At 45.7% G+C, this 18,513-nt stretch overlaps 2 protein-coding genes across 4 annotated transcripts in view; both read right to left on the bottom strand.

Moving 5' to 3' along the window:
* NAALAD2 (N-acetylated alpha-linked acidic dipeptidase 2) overlaps positions 1 to 7,341 on the bottom strand; it is an 82,793-nt gene extending 75,452 nt beyond the window's left edge. The window contains exons 1-3 of one of the 2 annotated variants that reach the window (XM_056125121.1): positions 7,106 to 7,341; positions 2,642 to 2,775; positions 2,230 to 2,338 (exon numbers count right to left, since the gene is read on the bottom strand). In XM_056125121.1, coding sequence (XP_055981096.1) covers positions 2,230 to 2,338; positions 2,642 to 2,775; positions 7,106 to 7,170 — 308 coding nt within the window. In that variant the 5' untranslated portion in view covers positions 7,171 to 7,341. Of the gene's footprint in view, positions 1 to 2,229; positions 2,339 to 2,641; positions 2,776 to 7,105 lie in introns of those variants that run through there. The other variant, XM_056125120.1, reaches the window with a different exon arrangement.
* Positions 7,342 to 16,541: 9,200 nt separating this feature from the next.
* On the bottom strand, positions 16,542 to 18,513 carry CUNH8orf33 (chromosome unknown C8orf33 homolog). 2 transcript variants are annotated; one of them, XM_056125234.1, is made up of 4 exons: positions 18,127 to 18,513; positions 17,886 to 17,970; positions 17,602 to 17,748; positions 16,542 to 16,815 (listed from the first exon to the last, which is right to left on the bottom strand). In XM_056125234.1, exons 1-4 carry the CDS (start codon positions 18,259 to 18,261, stop codon positions 16,679 to 16,681), a joined length of 504 nt encoding a protein of 167 aa, XP_055981209.1. In that variant the 5' UTR covers positions 18,262 to 18,513; the 3' UTR covers positions 16,542 to 16,678. The 2 variants fall into 2 exon arrangements, with proteins under 2 accessions (XP_055981209.1, XP_055981208.1); XM_056125233.1 differs by having other exon boundaries at positions 16,542 to 16,818; positions 18,127 to 18,495.

The following is an 18,513-nucleotide window of genomic DNA, read 5'->3' as shown; positions in this document are numbered from 1 at the left end:
CTTTTTATTTTTTTTTTTTAACTGAATGACCCCGAGATACACAGTTACAAAGTTGTTCATGATTGGGTTTCAGTCACACAATGTCCCAGCACCTATTTCTTCACCAGTGTGTACTTCTCAGCACCTTTCTCTTCCTCCCTCCCTCCCTCCCTCTCTCTCTCTCTCTCTCTCTCTCTCTCTCTCTCTCTGGAAACAGTTTGCCACCCACCCCATCAGTAGAGCCTCTGGACAGCCAGAATACATCAGCTTCAAAGAAAAAGGAATACTGGGGCTGGAGAGATAGCACAGCGGCCAGGACATTTGCCTTGCACACAGCCAGCCCGGATTCAATTCCCAGCATCCCATATGGTCCCCCAAGCACTGCCAGGAGTAATTCCTGAGTGCAGAGCCAGGAGTAACCCCTGAGCATCGCCGGGTATGACCTGAAAAGAAAAATTATATATGTATATATATATATATATATGATAGTTCTATCTTAGGAACATAAAACCATTGATGTGTATATGGCTAATAGGGTGGCTCAGTAGAAAAGCAAGTTTACAGAATTAATGGGAAAAACAATCTTACATTCCTGGAAGAAACCATTGGTCTTTTGACAGCATTTGATTCCCCCACCTCCAAAAAAAAAAAGAAAGAAAGAAAGAAAAAGTAAAGAAATGGAAGAAATCACATTCACATTCCAACCTGCTTAAGAGAGCTCACAAGATTATGTCAGTGGGTGCAGTGTCTTTCTCATGATGCTCCCTTGGAACAGTCTGAACACAGAAATAAACACCAAGATCCTAACCTTCACAGAGTGCAAAATAACTAACCTGAAAGTCAGTCTGAGTCTGAGTCAGATCTGAAAGCTGGTGGCATTTACCCTTAGCCTTCAGTTTTTGTTATGTCCTATTTGTGGTATGTTTTATTTATTTATTTAATATTTTGGCCTCCCAAATAGTACCCAGGAGATCCCAGGGCAGTTCCATTGATTCTCAGCAAGCAGTGTTGCTCCGGTCTTGGGGTGCTCTCTAGCCCTGGGGTGCTGCCCTGGCCCTGGGGTGTGAGGACTGCAGGACCGCCTTGGCATTGCTTGGGGGCTTTCAGGACTACATCCTGCAATGCTCTAATGTTCTGGGGTCCATGTGGTGCTAGGATTTGAGCCTAGGCTGACTACATGCAAGGCACATGTACTTCACCCCTGTACTATCACTTGGGCCCTTTATTTGTGTTCTTCTCATTTTAAACAATGAATAAAGGTTTAGATTGTGACAGACAGAATTTGAAATTTTAATACCCTTTTCTCCAAATCAGAGTTGAGGATCAGACCCTTTCTAAACAAATATGAGGTAAAAAAGCAGTCAGACTCATGTGAACCTGCAGGCATTAGAGCATCAGACTGTCTTGTTCTTGTATCTCTTCTTTCTAGAACCTCTCCCAGTACCCTTTGCCCTGTCTCCAGACCCCAAGGATTCTTCTCAGGCACTGTGTTTATTGCCAAATCGGAGTGAGATAAAAGGAGCAAGCACAGGCCAAAGCCTATAGGCCCCAGGCAAACATCTGGCTCCTGTTATCTCAGCTTGTGACAGGCAGATCCAATCCCCACCTCTCCCACTGATTCTTCCCTCAGATGAGACCAGCTGGAGGATTAGTCTGCACCTTTCTCTCCCATGCCTGCCATCACTTTTTTTTTATAAAGTTGTTCACAATATTTGATTACATTTAGTATTTGAACACTAGTCCCACGACCATTACACCTTCCCACCACCTACCTTCACTTTTCACTCTGACTTACTTTTCCCACCTGCCCCAAATAAGCTTGAAACCCCAATCTGAGAGAAAGACGATTTTCTGGGACAAGCTCAGCATCTTCTCAGGATGTTAATAATAAATCCGTTTAAACCTGAATGAGCTTTTTTATGGTATTTTGAGCAAGCGGAGCTCTGCTTTGGCAACAAAGCCAAGCAGTGAGGAACAAAGAATAACTTTCAACTGTGAAACAAAGTTACATGGAGTTGCTGTCTCTCTTCATACACAGACCAAATGCTTTCCTTGAGGTGAAGTTAAGAAAGACATACTCCTGAGACACTCAAAAGCATTTTACTCCTAAAGGGTTATTTTAAACTAGTATAAATGTGGCCTTCTAATTTCACTGGAAGAGTGACCACACGAATATAACCCGTCCTAATACACTTTTCACCCACAATGTTTTAAACACAGTATTTGACTCAAATATGCAAAGCAGCTTACCGAAGAAAGGACTTGATGTTTTCTGCTTTCATCTCAGACACCAGTTTCCATCGGACACTGTCGTGATGGTGTAGCAAGGAGGCTGTTTGAAGAGGTTTAGTAAACCAGCCTGTGGAAGAACAGGACATGCACACCGGCGTCCAGCTGTTCTAAATCTCCAGAAATGTATCAGAGACCCTGCGTGGTGCTTCTTGGGACCCTCCCCCGAAGGCCATCCCGGGGAGGGCCGCTGCCTCTCCCGGGCTTTGCAGGAGGCTAGGCTGGCTCCCTCCGTGCAGGGGTACCCCCTGCAACACAGTAGGCAAGTTCCCAGGCATGAAGTCTTGCCCTTAAGAGGCCCTTCCAGCAGAGCTCAGAGGCCGGAACTTTGGTGGGTGGCAGGAACACCCCTTCCCCACAAGGGCGCACTTACCCACCAGGAAGCCGGACAGGAACGACACCAGCACCATCGCTGTGCACAGGCACAGGTACAGACAACCCCAGGCCTTCGCCATCGATGCTTCGGATCTGAGCTGGGGGCACCGGACGCCCTCGCGGGCCAGGGGCCTGCGGACACAGACACAAGCTGCCCCTGGGAGCTTGCAGAGGGACGGGACGTGGTCCGCAGGGGCGTGCTTTACTGAGCAGCTCCACCAGCAGAGGGCGCTGCTGAGACACCACCCACCGACCCACCCACCGCCATCCACCCCATCCCCACCCACCGTCCATTTCTCCCAGCAACGCCCGCCCGGGCTGGAGCTTTTCACAACCGCCTTTCCAGCAGCAGGGGAACCCGGGCCCATTTCACCAGTTTCCAGAAACCCAGCGTATTCCACCACAAGCATTGCCAGTCCTGGCTGTCCAATCCTCAGCCCTGCCCAAATCTGCACAGTTTGGGGATGAAACAGAACAGAAAGAGTCTGCCAGCTCCCAGCTCCTGGCAGAGGGCTCCTGAAACCACGGTCAATTCCTAGGAGAAAGTACTTGTTGTCATACTTGTTATCCTCCAGAAGTGGGATGAGCACCAACCAGGAGCATCTCCTGTTCTGATCAGGTGGAGACCTGTCACCCCAATACCCAAGCCATGCTGGGAGCTGTGAATTTTCATGGGCCCTTCTCCCTTCTCCAGAGAAGGGAGAGTCTGGAAATAGTTCATAATGGATCCGGGTGAGAAGATCCTACTGAGGATCATCCCATAAGACCCCAGAAGCAAGGGCTGGGATTTTCTGTGTGCACAGACCCCCATTGGATTCCTGGGTCCGATGCTCCTGCAGGAGCACAGGGGAATTCCCAGACCTCACCTGTGCACTGCTTCATCTTACTTACCACCTGTATCCTTGAATCATAGTTTCTAATACAAATTAGGTAACATTTTTCCATTTCTTCTGCAACTGAAATTCTTCCTTACCTCACTGGACTATAGGTCAAGCTAGCAAGACTGGTTATTGAAGGTCGCCTCACAGTCATGAGTCACCCTTTCAGAGCACATCTCTCTGTCCTGTCCCACCTCTTGGTTTGGGGGGCCACATCCAACAGTGCTAGGTGGAGGGAAGCAACTCCTACTCAGTGCTGCCCAGGGGACTGTGTGCTCCAGGAACTGACCTGGGCCTATCGCATGCAAATCATTTGTCTGCTCCAGCCCATCAAGCTATCTCCCTGGCCCAAGAACATTTTTGTTTAAAGGTGAAGGAAGATTTGCAAAGTGCAGGTGCTTCTTATAAGGATTCTGCATACCTGATTTCACCCACAGCAATTTCTAACTTGCTTTCTCATATTCAACTGAGAGATTTTTCTGCCAAAGTAAAGATGCAGCTATAAAACTGCGAATTGAAGGAACTTTCCTCAATATAATCAAAACCATCTACCACAAGCCCATGGCAAGAATTATCCTCAATGTTGAAAAACTAAAAGACTTCCCTCTGAGATCAGGGACAAGACAAGGGTGCCCAATCTCGCCACTTCTATTCAACATAGTACTGGAAGATTTTGCCATAGCAATTAGGTAAGAAAAAGATATTAAGGGCAACCCGATAGGAAAGGAGGAAATTGAGCTCTCACTATTTGCAGATGACATGATACTATATTTAGAGAACCCTAAAGCCTCTACCAAGAAATTCCTAGAAACAGTAGACTTGTACAGTAAAGTCGCAGGCTATAAAATCAATACCCGAAAGTCCATGGCTTTCCTATATACAAATGAGAAGAAAGAGATATGGAAAAAACAATCCCATTCACAATCATACCTCAGAAAATCAAGTACCAGGGCCAGAGCAATAGTACAGCAAGTAGGGCATTTGCCTTGCACACGACCAACCCGGGTTCGATCCCTAGCATCCCATATGGTCTCTCAAGCACCACCAAGAGTAATTCCTAAGTGCAGAGCCAGGAGTAACCCCTGAGAGTCACTGGGTGTGACCCAAAAAGCAAAAAACAAAAAAGAAAAGAAAAAGAAAATCAAGTACCTCAGAATCAGCCTACCTAAGGAAGTAAAGGACCTGAACAAAAAAAAAACTACAAAACCCTACTTCAAGAAATAAAAGAGACGAAGAACTGGAAACACATCCCCTGCTCATGAATTGGGAGAAATAACATTGTCAAAATGGCAATACTCCCCAAAGCATTATACAGATTCAATGTGATCCCTATAAGGATACCCATAAAATTCTTCAAAGAAATTAATCAAACACTCCTGAAATTCATATGAAACAACAATTGCTAAAGCAATTCTTGTGGGGAAAAAATATGGGAGGCATCACCTTCCCCAACCTCAAACTGTACTACAAAGTGGTAATAATTAAAACAGTATGGTATTGAAACAAAGATCTGTAGACCAATGGACTAGGGTTGAACATCCTTACACAGACCCTCAAATATACAATTATCTAATCTTTGATAAGGGAGCAAGAAATATAAAGTAGAGCAAGAAAAGCCTCTTTAACAAATGGTGCTGGCAAAACAGAATAGCTACATCCAAAAAATGGGCTCAGACCTCTACCTAACACCTTGCACAAAATGGATTAAAGACCTCAACATGAGACCAGATTCTATAAGATACGTTGAAAAAAAAGGATCAACAAAACCCCCCACGACATTGAAGCTAAAGGTATCATCAAAGATGAACCGCCACTGACCAAGCAAGTGGAGACAGAGATAAACAAATGGGAACTATCTTAAACAAAGAAGCTCTGCACCTCAAAAAGAAACAGTAACCAGAGTACAGACAGTCTACAGAACTGGAAAGGATATTCACCCAATACCCTTCTGATCAAGGGTTAATATCAAGGATATACAAGGCACTGGTTGAACTCCACAAGAAGTAAACATCCAATCCCATCAGAAAAGGGGGTGATAAAATGAGCAGAAACTTCCTCAAAGAAGAATTCTGAATGGCCAAAAGGCACATGAAAAAAATGCTCTTCATCACCAATCATCAGGGAGATGCAAATCAAAACAATGAGATATCAACTCACACCACAGAGACTGGCACACATCTAAAAGAACAAAAGCAACAGGTGTTGCCATGGACGTGGGGAGAAAGGGACTCTCCATCACAGCTGGTGGAAATGCTGACTGGTCTAGCCTTTTTGGAAAACAATACAGATGTTTCTCAAAAAACTAGAAACTGAAGTTCCACTTGACCCAGCAATAACTCTTCTGGGAATATATCCCGGAGATGCAAAAAAGTACAGTAGAAATGACATCTGCACTTGTATGTTTACTGCAGCATTATTTACAATGGCCAGAATCTGGAAAAAAAAACCCAAATGCCCAAGAACAGATAACTGGTTATAAAACTTTGGTGGTGTTTCACTAATAAAAATTTAAAATTAAATAAATAAAATTTTTTAAAAAGAAAGATCTCAGCAAAAAAAAAAGAAAGAAACTTTGGTATATCTACAGAATGGAACACTATGCAGCTGTTAGAAAAGATGCAATTATAAAATTTGCATATACATGGATGGACATGAAGAGTATCATGCTAAGTGAAATGAGTCAGAAAGAGAGGGACATAGAATGACTGCACTCATTTGTAGAATATAAAATAACATAACATGAGACTAACACTAAGGGTAGTAGAGATAAGGGCCAGGAGGATCACTCCATGGCTTGGAAGTTGGTCTCACATGCTGGATGAAAAGGCAGCTGGGATAGAGAAGGGACCACTAAGTAAATGATGGCTGGAGGGCTCGCTCGGGATGGGAGGTGCATGCCGAAAGTAGACTATGGACCAAATATGGACCAAACTTGATGGCCACTTAGTACCTGTATTGCAAACTATAATGCCCAAAGGGAGAAAGAGAGTAAGAGGGAATGTGTCTGCCAGAGAGGCAAGGGATGGGAAGGAGAGGGGGTAGAAGAAGGGATACTGGGAACATTGGTGGTGGAGAATGGGCACTGTAGGAGGGATGGGTATTTGATCATTGTATGACTGAAACATAATCACAAAAGTTTGTAAGTCTGTAGCTGCATCTCATGGTGATTCATTTTTAAAAATATTTTTTAAGAAAGATGTGGCTGTAGGCATTATAGAAGGGCCAATGCATCTGTAGCCACCACACCCCAAACCTTTCTATTTTGCTTTCATACATCATAACTATGTACACCTCCTCACTTCAGGGTGAACTTTCAATAAAATATTTTTAAAAAAATGATTTCAAAATGTGTGTTAGTGAAATTCCTATTTTTATTTTTTTGCTTTTTGGGTCACACCCGACGATGCACAGGGGTTATTTCTGGCTCTGTACTCAGGAATTACTCCTGGCGGTGCTCAGGGGGGCATATGGGATGCTGGGGATTGAACCCAGGTAGACCATGTGCAAGGCAAATGCCCTACACTGTACTATCACTCCGACCCCCTGAAATCCTTATTTACTCTGCTAAATTGAAGCCATATCACCTGAAATGGGAGCATTGTCGGTGCCTCAGTTGGCAGCATCTGCAGTCCACATATGTCCGACCCATGTGTGAGAGGTCTAGTTGGAAGTTTTAGCGAGTCTTTGACCTTTGTAAATACAAAAACAGATTCATTTCTACCTCAATCAAGCCCATTGCAGAAGGCAAATATAAGATTTTCTACTTATTAGCATGTTGCAAAAGTCTTGTGGTTTGGAAAGCACACATACAAAGCAACATTGTTTATGTGTGCCAACCTCTGGACTTTTCTTTTAAAGCCAAGAAACATATAGAAAAGTTTTAGTCTTGGAAAAACCAAACTGCTGAACCTGGGACTGGAGCCACAGTACAGTGGGTAGGGCACTTGCCTTGCATGTGGCTCACCTGGGTTTGATACCCAATACCCCTTAAGTCCTCCCAAGCCCACCAGGAGTGATCTTTGAGTGCAGAACTAGGAGTAAGCCTTGAACACCACCAGGTATGTACAAAACAAAAAATGAAACTACTAAACATAATTGATTTGCTCTGAAAAAACATCCCTCCTCTTCTCACACCATGGAAGAGCAGCCTTGTAACCAGAGTTCAAATCCAAGCCAAAGACTCATAGCAAGGTTTGAAAATGAAGCATGACTGAGAAGCAGTGTGTGTGTTGTGCTGAATACGCAACCCTCATTCAGACTTAACAGAGAAGGAACCCAGGTGTCTGTGCCACCTAGTCTGTGTTTTGTTTGAAGATGTTTCCTTCCATTTCACAGATGATCCCCCAGGTGCTCACTACCCAGACAGAGATAGGCTGCCCGTGCTGATATTACCAGGGACCTCACTGGAGATGGTGACAGCTCAGCCTGCAACACCCACTCTCTGGAGAGAGGAACAAATGATGTGGTGATTGGGATTCCTAACAGGAGACACATTCCAGTTGAAAATTTTGAAAATCCTGGATCAGAAGACATCCAAAATTCAGCTTCATGATGAAATACGTATGCATGTTAATACACTGTACAACATGCCAGACCTCCGAGCAGGTGAGGAGCAAGAAAGCTGCGGCATGAGCGATGAGAAAAGACTAAGAGGCAAATAAAAGTGAGTGAAAAGATATGTGAAGGGAAAAGCAGAAAACCAGGATTGGATGGCTGCCTTCTGATGTCACAATTACTCTACTTATAGTAAATGTAGGAATCAGAGAAAATTCATAGGGTGGAAGTGCCAAACAGAGAGAAACCCCCAACATACACACACACAGCATGGACTGTAATGCTAACTTGTTGATAAATTAGATTTTTGGACCTTAAAACGCTCAGCATGCCCATCCCTTATCTATGACCATGCCTCCCATCTATTTCCACATTACTGCTTTGACATAATATACTAATATCAGGGAACACTTTCTGCTATTTCTTCCAATGACAAACCCTCCAGTCTCACTCATTAACATCTACAATGCCTGGCACCTTCCATCTCATTCTGTCTGTGAATCTCTCAAGTAATTTTCCTTACTTTTTTTTTGGGTGGGGGGGAAGCTTGGGGAGGGCAATACACATGGTAATACTCAGGGCTTACTCCTGGCTCTTTTTTTAGGAAAATCACTCCTGATGGTACTTAGGGGACCACCTATTGTGCCAGGGATTGAAACAAGTCAGCCACAGCAAGCTGCTGTACTATCTGACCTTAGTCTTCCTTCCAACAACCCTTTCTTCCAGCTGCCCAACACCTCTTTTCACTGATCTGTTTTCCCTTGAGCTCAAAAATCTCTACCTCTTCCATCTGCTTCCTGCAGTCACACAGGAAACGTGACTTAGGCATGCCACCATTATTCTATGCTCCACCTTTGAAACAATCTCCCCATGATTCTATTACTTGCTTCCTATTTTCACTGTTGTCCCCAACTGACCACCAAGCTATCCTCCCACCTTCTGCAGTGGTTTCCATACTGCCTTGTAGATCTGGCCCTTCACTGTCTTCCTTCATACTTTACATCTAGTTCCCCAGTGAGGTCTTCCAACACTGCTCCCAGCCACATCTCCTGCGCCCAGCTATGTCAACAGCATTCCTCTTACCACAGCAACAATTATTGTTCACCAGACCTTCCCTAGCAGTAGAACCCTGGTCTCTGCCTCCTTCCCCTGCTGCTTTTATATTCTCCATCTTTGACCCAGAAGAGTTATCTTACTACAGTAACAATTAGACTGTTATTATTCATTCTGTTATTATTCATTCCTTCAAAGCTTTCTCATTCAACTTAAAACACAATTAAGATCATTATAGTGGTCCCCATGCCCACTGGATCTCACTTTCGCTCTCATCTCCCTTCATAGGAACCCACCATAAATAAAACTCTTGCAAACCCAATGAGATAAAGGTTAAGAAACCCCCATATGCTCAGAAAGACCAAACAATCCAACATGGAGACTGTGGTCCTGTCTGTCCCAGTCATAATGCCCTGGGCTCAGATGTCCACAGGTGATAGAAGTGTTTATAAAAGACCAATGACCAAGAAGCCTCCAAGAATCTCCTTTACCACCCAACAGTTCCTAATAAGGAAAAAAAGCAAGGGGGGGATCCAACAACTATATAATTCAAGGCAGTGACTAGAAAAATTAAATTACTTTTTTGTTTTGGTTTGATTTTTGTGGTTTTAGGGACACACCTGGTGATCCTCGGGGAGTACTCCTGGATCTGCACTCAGGAATTACTCCTGGAAGTGTTTGAGGGACCATATGGGATGCAGGGGACCATATAGAATGCAGGGGACCATATGGGATGCAGGAGATGAAACCTAAATTGGTCACATGAAAGGCAAGTGCCCTACCCTCTGTAATTCCTGGCTCTGAACCCAGATATCACTCTTGGCAGGCTCAGAGAATCATGTTAGGTGCTAGGGATCAAACCAAAATGGGCCAGATGCAAGGCAAGAGCCATTACTCACTGCCCTAAAGCTAACATCATCTTCAACCTAAAGTTTATTTTCACTCTACCATGGTGTAACCTCATATCTAACCCTAGCCCTAACCTCTAATATTAATCCCCTAACTCTAATCCTGGGTCTGGAGCGATAGCACAGCAGGTAGGGCGTTTGCCTTGCACGCAGCCAAAATGGCCAACCCGAGTTCGATTCCTCCACCCCCTCGAGAGCCCGGCAAGCTACCAAGAGTATCTCACCCGCACGGCAGAGCCTGGCAAGCTACCCGTGACATACTCAATATGCCAAACACAGGAACAAGTCTCACGAAGGAGACATTACTGGGCCCGCTCAAGCAAATCGATGAACAACAGGAGAACCGTGACCGTGAATGTGAACTCTAATCCTAAACCCAAACCTATCCCTATTAACCCTAATCTCTAACCCTCAAACCTATCTCTAACACTAACTCTAACCACAAAATCCTATCCCTACCCTACACATAACCCTAAATAAATTAAGTGTATGTGACTAGATATTTACTAACAATGGGGAGGAGTACAGCAGAACTGGGGGCTGATCCCAGGCAACGCATATGGTCCACCCAGCCTCACCAGGTGTGATCCGAGTGTACAGTCAAAAGTTCTGGGCCCAGCTTGGTATGTACCTCCTTTTTCCCCTCCCCAAAAAGAGATATATAGCAATTCTGTACATATATCCACGTTTGTGACTATACAAACATCGTTTGGTTAAACATCAGGAAGAAATGAAGCAACAGAGAAGGAATAAATAGAGGTTTATAAAAAAATGAATTTTGTGTGTGTGTGTATGTGTATGCAACTATGTAAGGAACGAGTAACTGATTTGGCAGGGAATGCATGGAGACTTACTTCTCATATCCTTACTTCTTGAAGTCAGTTCCAAAGTCCTCTGTGAAGATCAAGTCCTGGAGGTGCCCTCTATAGTGAGAAACCAGTATATCTGCAGCTTATTCCAGGACATAAGGCTTGTAGGCTATTAACTTCAGTCACAACTACATGTGGTGGAGCTGAAAAGATAGTACAGTAGTACAGTGGATAGAACACTTGCCTTGCATGTGACCAACATGGGTTTGATCCCCAGCACCCATGTTGTCCCCAGAGCACCACCAGAAGTGATTTCGAGTGCATGAATAACCCCTGAGCATTTCCCAGTGTGGTTCCCAAACCAAAAATATAAATAGAATCATACCTAATAAGGAGTATACCTAATAAGCAACACAATAACCTGTTTCAGGTCAGCTCGTGAGGGCCTGATACCCTGCTTGGGGCCCGCAAGTCAAAGACCAAGGAGTCTTGGTCTTCCAGTTCTTTATTCAGGTCTGGACGGGAATCCCAGAAATTCCAATGATTCTATTGGAATGTATTGGAATACCTTGAGGACCAAGGTACTGGGGCAGTATCATGCTCCCAACCCCCTCTACTTAGCAGAGTAAAAAACGTTAACAGGAGGCTGTGTATTTTGAACTCTCAAAGAGACAAAATATGTAAATGCATCAGTCCAATTAAGGAAACTGAGAAGAGTCAAGATCTGTACTATTGGACTGTGAACTTCACCATCAGTAGAAAGTGAGCAGGAACTGCGATGAACCACATAACTCACACTATTCTTTTATATACATATATATATAATGTGTGTATATATATATATATATATAATGCAGGAGTACTGCTATTTATTCAGTCATTGATTAAGCTGATTGAATTGGGCATGAACTTCACATTACTTTTTCTTTTTGTATTCAGAATGTTAATTTTATTATTTTATTATTTCCCCCACCCCTATTTTTTTACTCACCATGAGATACAGTTGCAAAGCTTTCATGTTTGAGCTTCAGTCATACAATCATCAAACACCCATCCCTTCACCAGTGCACATTTTCCACCACTATCCCCAGTATTACCCCACCCCAACCACATTGCAACCCTTACCCTGCCTCTGTGGCAACTTCCCCAAACTCTCTACTTTGATTACATTCGATATTCCGACACCAGTCTCACCACCACTCAAACCTGCTGTATAGGCAATGCTAGACAATTTGTTTTGTATTCTTCGTTATGGATAGAATATAATGTCCAGGAAATTCTGTGTCGTTCTCTTCCAGGAGCTTTAGTTTATAGTCTATGGGTCTTGGCCGTTGATGAGATTACATGGCGCTGAGGGCAGTTCATGAGCATGACTGCCAAGCTTCTGGAAAACTGGGGACCTGGGGGAGGAGGCCCAGTTCCGATCTGAGTGGGCCTGGAGATCTGTCATGGGTTCCTGCCTACTTCCACACTACAGGCCCTAATGCTTTTTTTTTTTTTTTTTGGCTTTTTGGATCACACCTGGCAATGCACAGGGGTTACTCCTGGATCTGCACTCAGGAATTACTCCTGGCGGTGCTCAGGGGACCATATGGGATGCTGGGTATCAAACCCAGGTCGGCCACGTGCAAGGCAAATGCCCTACCTGCTGTGCTATCACTCCAGACCCTCTAATGCATCTTTTGATCTCTTTTGAGATTTATAGGTCTCTGAAATAAGGCCAATAAGTGAGCTTATATAATTAAGCCAAAGGTGGTTTGTGGGGGTGGCTCCCACATACCTAACTTTTAGCAGTTGAATTTTTTGGTAAACTTGGCCCCAAGTTGTTGGGGTCTGGCCAAAGGCACAGCAGCAATTTTGGGGTATCTGGAAGTCTGAAGGCACTATGAAGCTGCTGATGCACTCGCCCCACAGGTAGACTGACCTGCTGGCAGCACCATAGCCCCTCACACTATTCTTTAGTGCATTTTGTATCTTAGAGTCTGGAACACATTCTTTTCTGACAATCCAGCTAGTTACAAGACAAACAACAAAATGAGATTTTCAAGTGTATTTACAATAGTATAAATGTACTATGGTGCCCTCTATGGTGAGAAACCAGTCTACTTGCAGCTTATTCCAGGACTTCAAGGCATGTATACAAGTTAAAATCTCTCCCAGAACTAGTTTATATATAATCAAAAAAGGCCTAAGTAAGTAAAAACCTGCCATACACATTAATCAGAAACTTGAGAGAAAGCACACACAGAGGTGCTCATGGTTCATGGGACCAAGTGGTACCAGAAATCAAACTGGAGCTCCAGCATGGAAAAGTGTGTACTCCATTAGATGGGATGTAAGTAGGCAACCAATCTCAATTAAAATACTAACATCTAAGGCTTAACCTGTAACACATTAGTAATCTCTTATACAAGGGTTCAATTGCTCCAGGGTGAGATACAATCTTCAGTTTTTTCTAAGGAAATCTTTCTTGATCATTTTTGGCAAATTGTTCGTAACAAGCAATACAAAATAAATCATTTAGGGCCTGCTATTGGAGAAGGCTTGGGTGGTGATCGGGAAAATTGGAAATAATGGTGATGGGAAGGTATAATGGTGGTGGGATTGGTGTTGGAATATTGAATGTAAAAATCATAATGAACAACAAAAAGTATGTACTCTCTTCAACCCAGGAAACAATTTTTCTTTCTTGTAAAAATGGCTTTACTTCAATTGAAAGTGCTTGGACGATTATCCAGTAAGATTGTACAGTAGGAAATGTGCTTGTGTTGCAGATGACTAACTGGGGTTCAGTCCCTACCCGCTATCCAAAGAAGTAGCAAGTTAGTGACAGAGTGATAGTACAGTGGATAGGATGCAGCCAAGCTGGATTTGATCTCCAGCACCCCAAATGGTCCCCTGAGCCTATCAGGAGTAATACCTAAGTGCAGAGTCAGGAGTAACTCCTGAGCACCACCAGGTGCGGCCCCAAAACAAAGCAAAATGAAGTTTTTTTTTTAAATGAGTAATCCCTGAGCACAAAGCCAAGAGTAAGAACTGGGTATCGCTGAGTGTACCCCCCCCATGACACCTCAACACACACACACACACACACACACACACACACGCGCGCGCGCGCACACACACGCAACGTGCTAGGAAGTTCACAGGAAAGAGTCAGATATAAATATGCTTGAGACTTAGTAAGCCTCTAAGAAAATATTCCTCTCATTTCATTGTAAAATTGGCTTCTCAAACCTACAGAAGAGGGTGCCACAAAAACAACAAAGAACCTTCATGGCATTGTCCAGAGACTATAGTCAAAAGGACATCCCCAGGACCAGGGTAAAGTGGGTAAGTTACTTGCCTTGCACACGGCCAACCCATATGGTCCCCCAAAGCGAGAGAATGATCCCTAAGTGCAGAGCCAAGGGTAAATCCAAAGCACTGCTGAATGTGCGTCCCCATGCCCCCCCCCAAAAAAAAAAATAAAAAGACATCCCCAGACATTGGTGGTATGCTATCTAGGGGATATGCCATTTGGTTCAGGATTTACGAACACTAACAAACTTAACACTTAGATTTCTCTGTCTGATTTTTGTTTTTTTGTGGCCACTCTCCATAAGCAATGTTGGGAGGTTGCTCTCTGTCCCTAGTGTTCAGGAACTAAGTGGTACGGTGTGCTACCCAAGGGGACTAAATCAGACCTCCTGCACACTAGCCCTTTGAGCTATCTCCCCGGTCCAAAATAACACAACTTTCTATTAGAGCATTATCTTGCTTAGAGGACAAGAAACAAATACTGCCCAACAAACAATGAAGATATATTGTCTGCTTAGAATTTGTATCTGCCATCAGTAGAGCCAGAGATGAAAACCAGAGCCACATGAGGCACATTCTCTACCACTGATTCTTCCTGACCCTCTTCTTTTTTGACTCAATAGAAAATTTCAAATACAACCATTGACATGACCAATACTCTGCACACAAACATAAAGAATCATCATGAAGCTGAGGAGATAGTTCAGGTAGTAAAGCACATACAAGGCATGTGAGAGACCCTGAATTCAATTCTCAGCATGACCTTCTCCCTAGTCCTCAGGAACAACAGATGTGGACCTGGTAGCTTCCAAGGACCAAATGAGATCTGAAACATCCAGTTTTGTGTTTGTGTGTATGTGTGTGTGTGTGTTTTGGGGGAAAGGGCACACCCAGCGATGCTTAGGGGTTACTCCTGGTTCTGTACTCAGGAATTATTCCTGACAGTGCTCAGAGGATCTTATGGGATGCCAGTGATAGGACCAGGATGGCCATGTGCAAGGCTGTCCTAACATGCTGTACTATCTCTCCAGCCCTGAAACATCCAAAATTTAAAGAGATCATCCACTGAGGTTCAAGTCAGGCTTCTAATCAAGAGTGCTGGGGAAAGAAGCTCCCTGCCTGGGGCCAGAGCAATAGTACAGCAGGTAGGGAATTTGACTTGCATGCAGTCAACCATGGTTCCACACATCCCATATAGGTCCCAGTGTACCACCAGGAGTAACCCCTGGGCATCACTGGGTGTGGCCCAAAAACCAAAAACATTTTCAAAATTAAAGGAAAAGAAGACACTCTGTGCCTCTAAGAACAAAGGCTGTCTGCCTACTGGAAGTCACCTGACTCCCTGAGAATCATACCTGCTCAGGTAGGAAACAAAAAGGTCTGAGCCTCAGGCGGAAGGCCTGCAAGCATCAATGTCAAAGACTTCCTTAAAATCTTTTTACACTGCCAGGAGTAACTCGAGTGTAGAACCAGGAGTAACCCCTGAGCATTGCTGGGTGTGCCCCTCCCTCCCAAAAAAAAAGTTACTTCCTACTGTCATTCATTTTCACTTAAGATGCTTTAGGGGCCAGAGAGATATTAAGCAGGTAAGGCCTTACATGCAGCAACCCAGGTTCAATCCCTGACACCCCTTGTGGTTCCCCTAAGCACAGCCAGAAGTGATCTCTGAGCAGTCAACAGTCAGCCCTGAACATCACCGGATGCGGCCTCAAAACAAAACAGAAAACAATTTAAGAGTGCTTTAGGGACTGGAGATGATACAGCATGCCAGATGCCTGCCTTACAGACGGCAGACCCAGGTTCAATCCACAGCATCTCATATGGTCCCCTGAGTACTGCCAGGATTAATTCCTGAGTGCAGAGTTAAGAGTAACCCCAGAGCAGAGCCAGCATGCCCCCCTCACACACCCCCACTACCCCCAAAAAAAGACTGCTGTATTAGGACAATGTAAAATTATATAAACCACGACTTTATTTCAAGCAATTTCAAAACAACTATCAGTGCAAAATGATGTTCCTTCTTCACTGTTCCTTATTACCAACAGCTACTTAATCCAATCCTAAAGACTGAACATAATATTCTTTCTACAATACCCATTTCAGTTTATTGGATTTTTTTTTTTTTTTTTTTTTTTTTTTTGCTGGGGAGGAAGGGTTCAGGGTTTACTCCTGGCTCTGCACTCAGGAATTACTTCTGGCAATGCTCAGGGGACCACACAGGATGCCAGGGATGGAATATGGGTTGAAGACGTGCAAGGCAAGCACCCTTCTGCTATACTATTGCTCCAACCCCTATTAAATGATTTTCAAATGTTCCTTCCTCTTCTGTCAAAAAGGCCATCTGACCTGAAACCCTTGTGCATGTGTGACAACTCTCAATGGACTCATCTCAAATGTACGCAACAGCCATTTACTGACAAGCCAAGGTCAGACCAATCCACACCTGCCCCACAGAGCAGAGCATTCAAGGATGGGCTCTAAACCCAAGACAAACATCCAGAGCACCTGGGTGAGAACTGTTCCAGGAGAAGAGCTAAAAGAAATTAAACTTAAAGTCTTCATCAAGAATATCATGGGTGTCCTTTGCTCCTGCTGCCGGGCGAGGCCGGCAGATCCTCCCGCTCTTCTTTCTGGCAGCCTCACCTACAGGATGCACCTGGGCCGCATGAGCTTCTGTAGGGGATGGGAACAAAAAACAGAAATTAGGAACCGTTCTTATTAGGTGCACCCAAACAACTCTAACTTAAAATATAATTGTATAAATTAGTTTCCAAGATTATAAAGTTGGTATTACCACACAGACACAGACACAGCATTAAGAGTCAGAGAAAACTTAACCCTGCAGCCCCAATCCCAAGATCCAGAATTTTTCTTTTCCTTTCAAAGATGGGCAGGGGTCACACCCAGTAGTGATTAGGCATGTCACTCCCAGCTCTTGTTCAACCAGCAATGCTGGGAATCAAACCAGGCCTTGGGCAGGCATGCAATATGCTCAACCCAACTGGATTAACTTTCCAGACCCAAGGTCAAGAACTGCGCAGGCATTTTTTTTTTGCGGGGGGGGGGGGGGGGGGGAGGCATCTGTGGTACTCAGAGGCCCAATGAGATGCCAGGGATCCAACCAAAGTCTCCTGCATCCAAGAAAAGCGCTTTATCCTCTAGTCTCATGTTTTAGTTTTTTCGGTCGAAAATGGGGACGTTCAAGAGCTATTTCTGGCTCTTTGTTCAAGAGACCCCTGGTAGTTTTCAGGAATCCTACATGCTGCGAAAATCCCAACCTTTCAGCAGCATGCATCCCAAGTACCTGACTTCCTGTACTCCGCCACCCAGACTTCCCTCCGAGCTTTTCTGAGCCCATCTCCTCCCACACCCAATGCCTAGACAGGTCGCTCCGTATCCTCCTCTCTCGACCCGCTAGAACCGGGTAGCTCGAAAGCAGCGGTGCACAGCTCTCACCGGCCTTCAGCGAACGCAAGGCTTCGCGCCGCTGGGCTTCCATGAGCGCCCGGTAGTCCCCAAAGAGGGAGCGCATCAGCTGCCTCTTGCGGGGCAACGGGGTCCTTCCGCTGCGGAGGGTTCGGATCGCGGCGGCAGCCTGCTCCTCTGTGGACGAGAACAGGGTCTAGTCGCGCCCCCTCCCCCGGGTTCCCCCGTCCCGGGACGGGCGCAAAGGCATCCGTCCGGCGGCAGGGCCAGTCACAGACCGCCACCGCGCGCTCCACCTCCGGGAGGGCCCTCACTCTGCTTCGGGCTGGGTCTCTGCGTGCTCAGTCCCAGCTCCAGCTGCTCCACGCACCAGGCCAGTTCCCGGGCCAGCTGCTCGGCCTAGACGGAACGGAAGAGACTGAGAGAGGACCTGCGGACCCCGCGGTTCCGGCCCGGCCCGCGGGGACACCAGATGCCTCCGTCCCATCTCCACCCGTCCCGCCGCGGTCGCAGCGCAGAGCCCGGCCGGAGCCGCCCGCCGCCTGCCGCCCTTGCCTGCTCCTCCGCGCTGAGGGGGGCTTCCTCCGGGCTCCGCTCCCCCGAGCCCTGCTCGCCCCCCTGCGGCCCCGAGGCCTCTTTCCGAGCCTTCTTCTTCTTCTTCTTGACCGTAGCCTCGCCCGCCCCGGCCATGGGGTGTGCCCGGTGGCCCTGTCACTACAGGGGGTGACCGAGGCAGAGGAGACTTCACGTGGGACGCAGCGGGAGGGTGCAGTGACCGGACTCGCGGGCGGCGCGGCGGTGCCTCCTGAGCACTGTGTCCTGAGGTCTGGAGCAAGGGGCCGGCAAGGGGGTGGCGGGGACCCCAAATGCCCCAGCGCCCCTATCCGCGCAGCCCCACCGCACTGCTCGCCACCACGCGCGCAGCTCCCGCCGCTCGCGAGA

Source organism: Sorex fumeus, unplaced genomic scaffold, assembly GCF_029834395.1.
Source record: "Sorex fumeus unplaced genomic scaffold, SorFum_2.1 ptg000054l, whole genome shotgun sequence".
Lineage (NCBI taxonomy): Eukaryota > Metazoa > Chordata > Mammalia > Eulipotyphla > Soricidae > Sorex > Sorex fumeus.
Note: the sequence above shows the minus strand (reverse complement) of the source record. Positions and strands in the feature narration are given on the sequence as shown.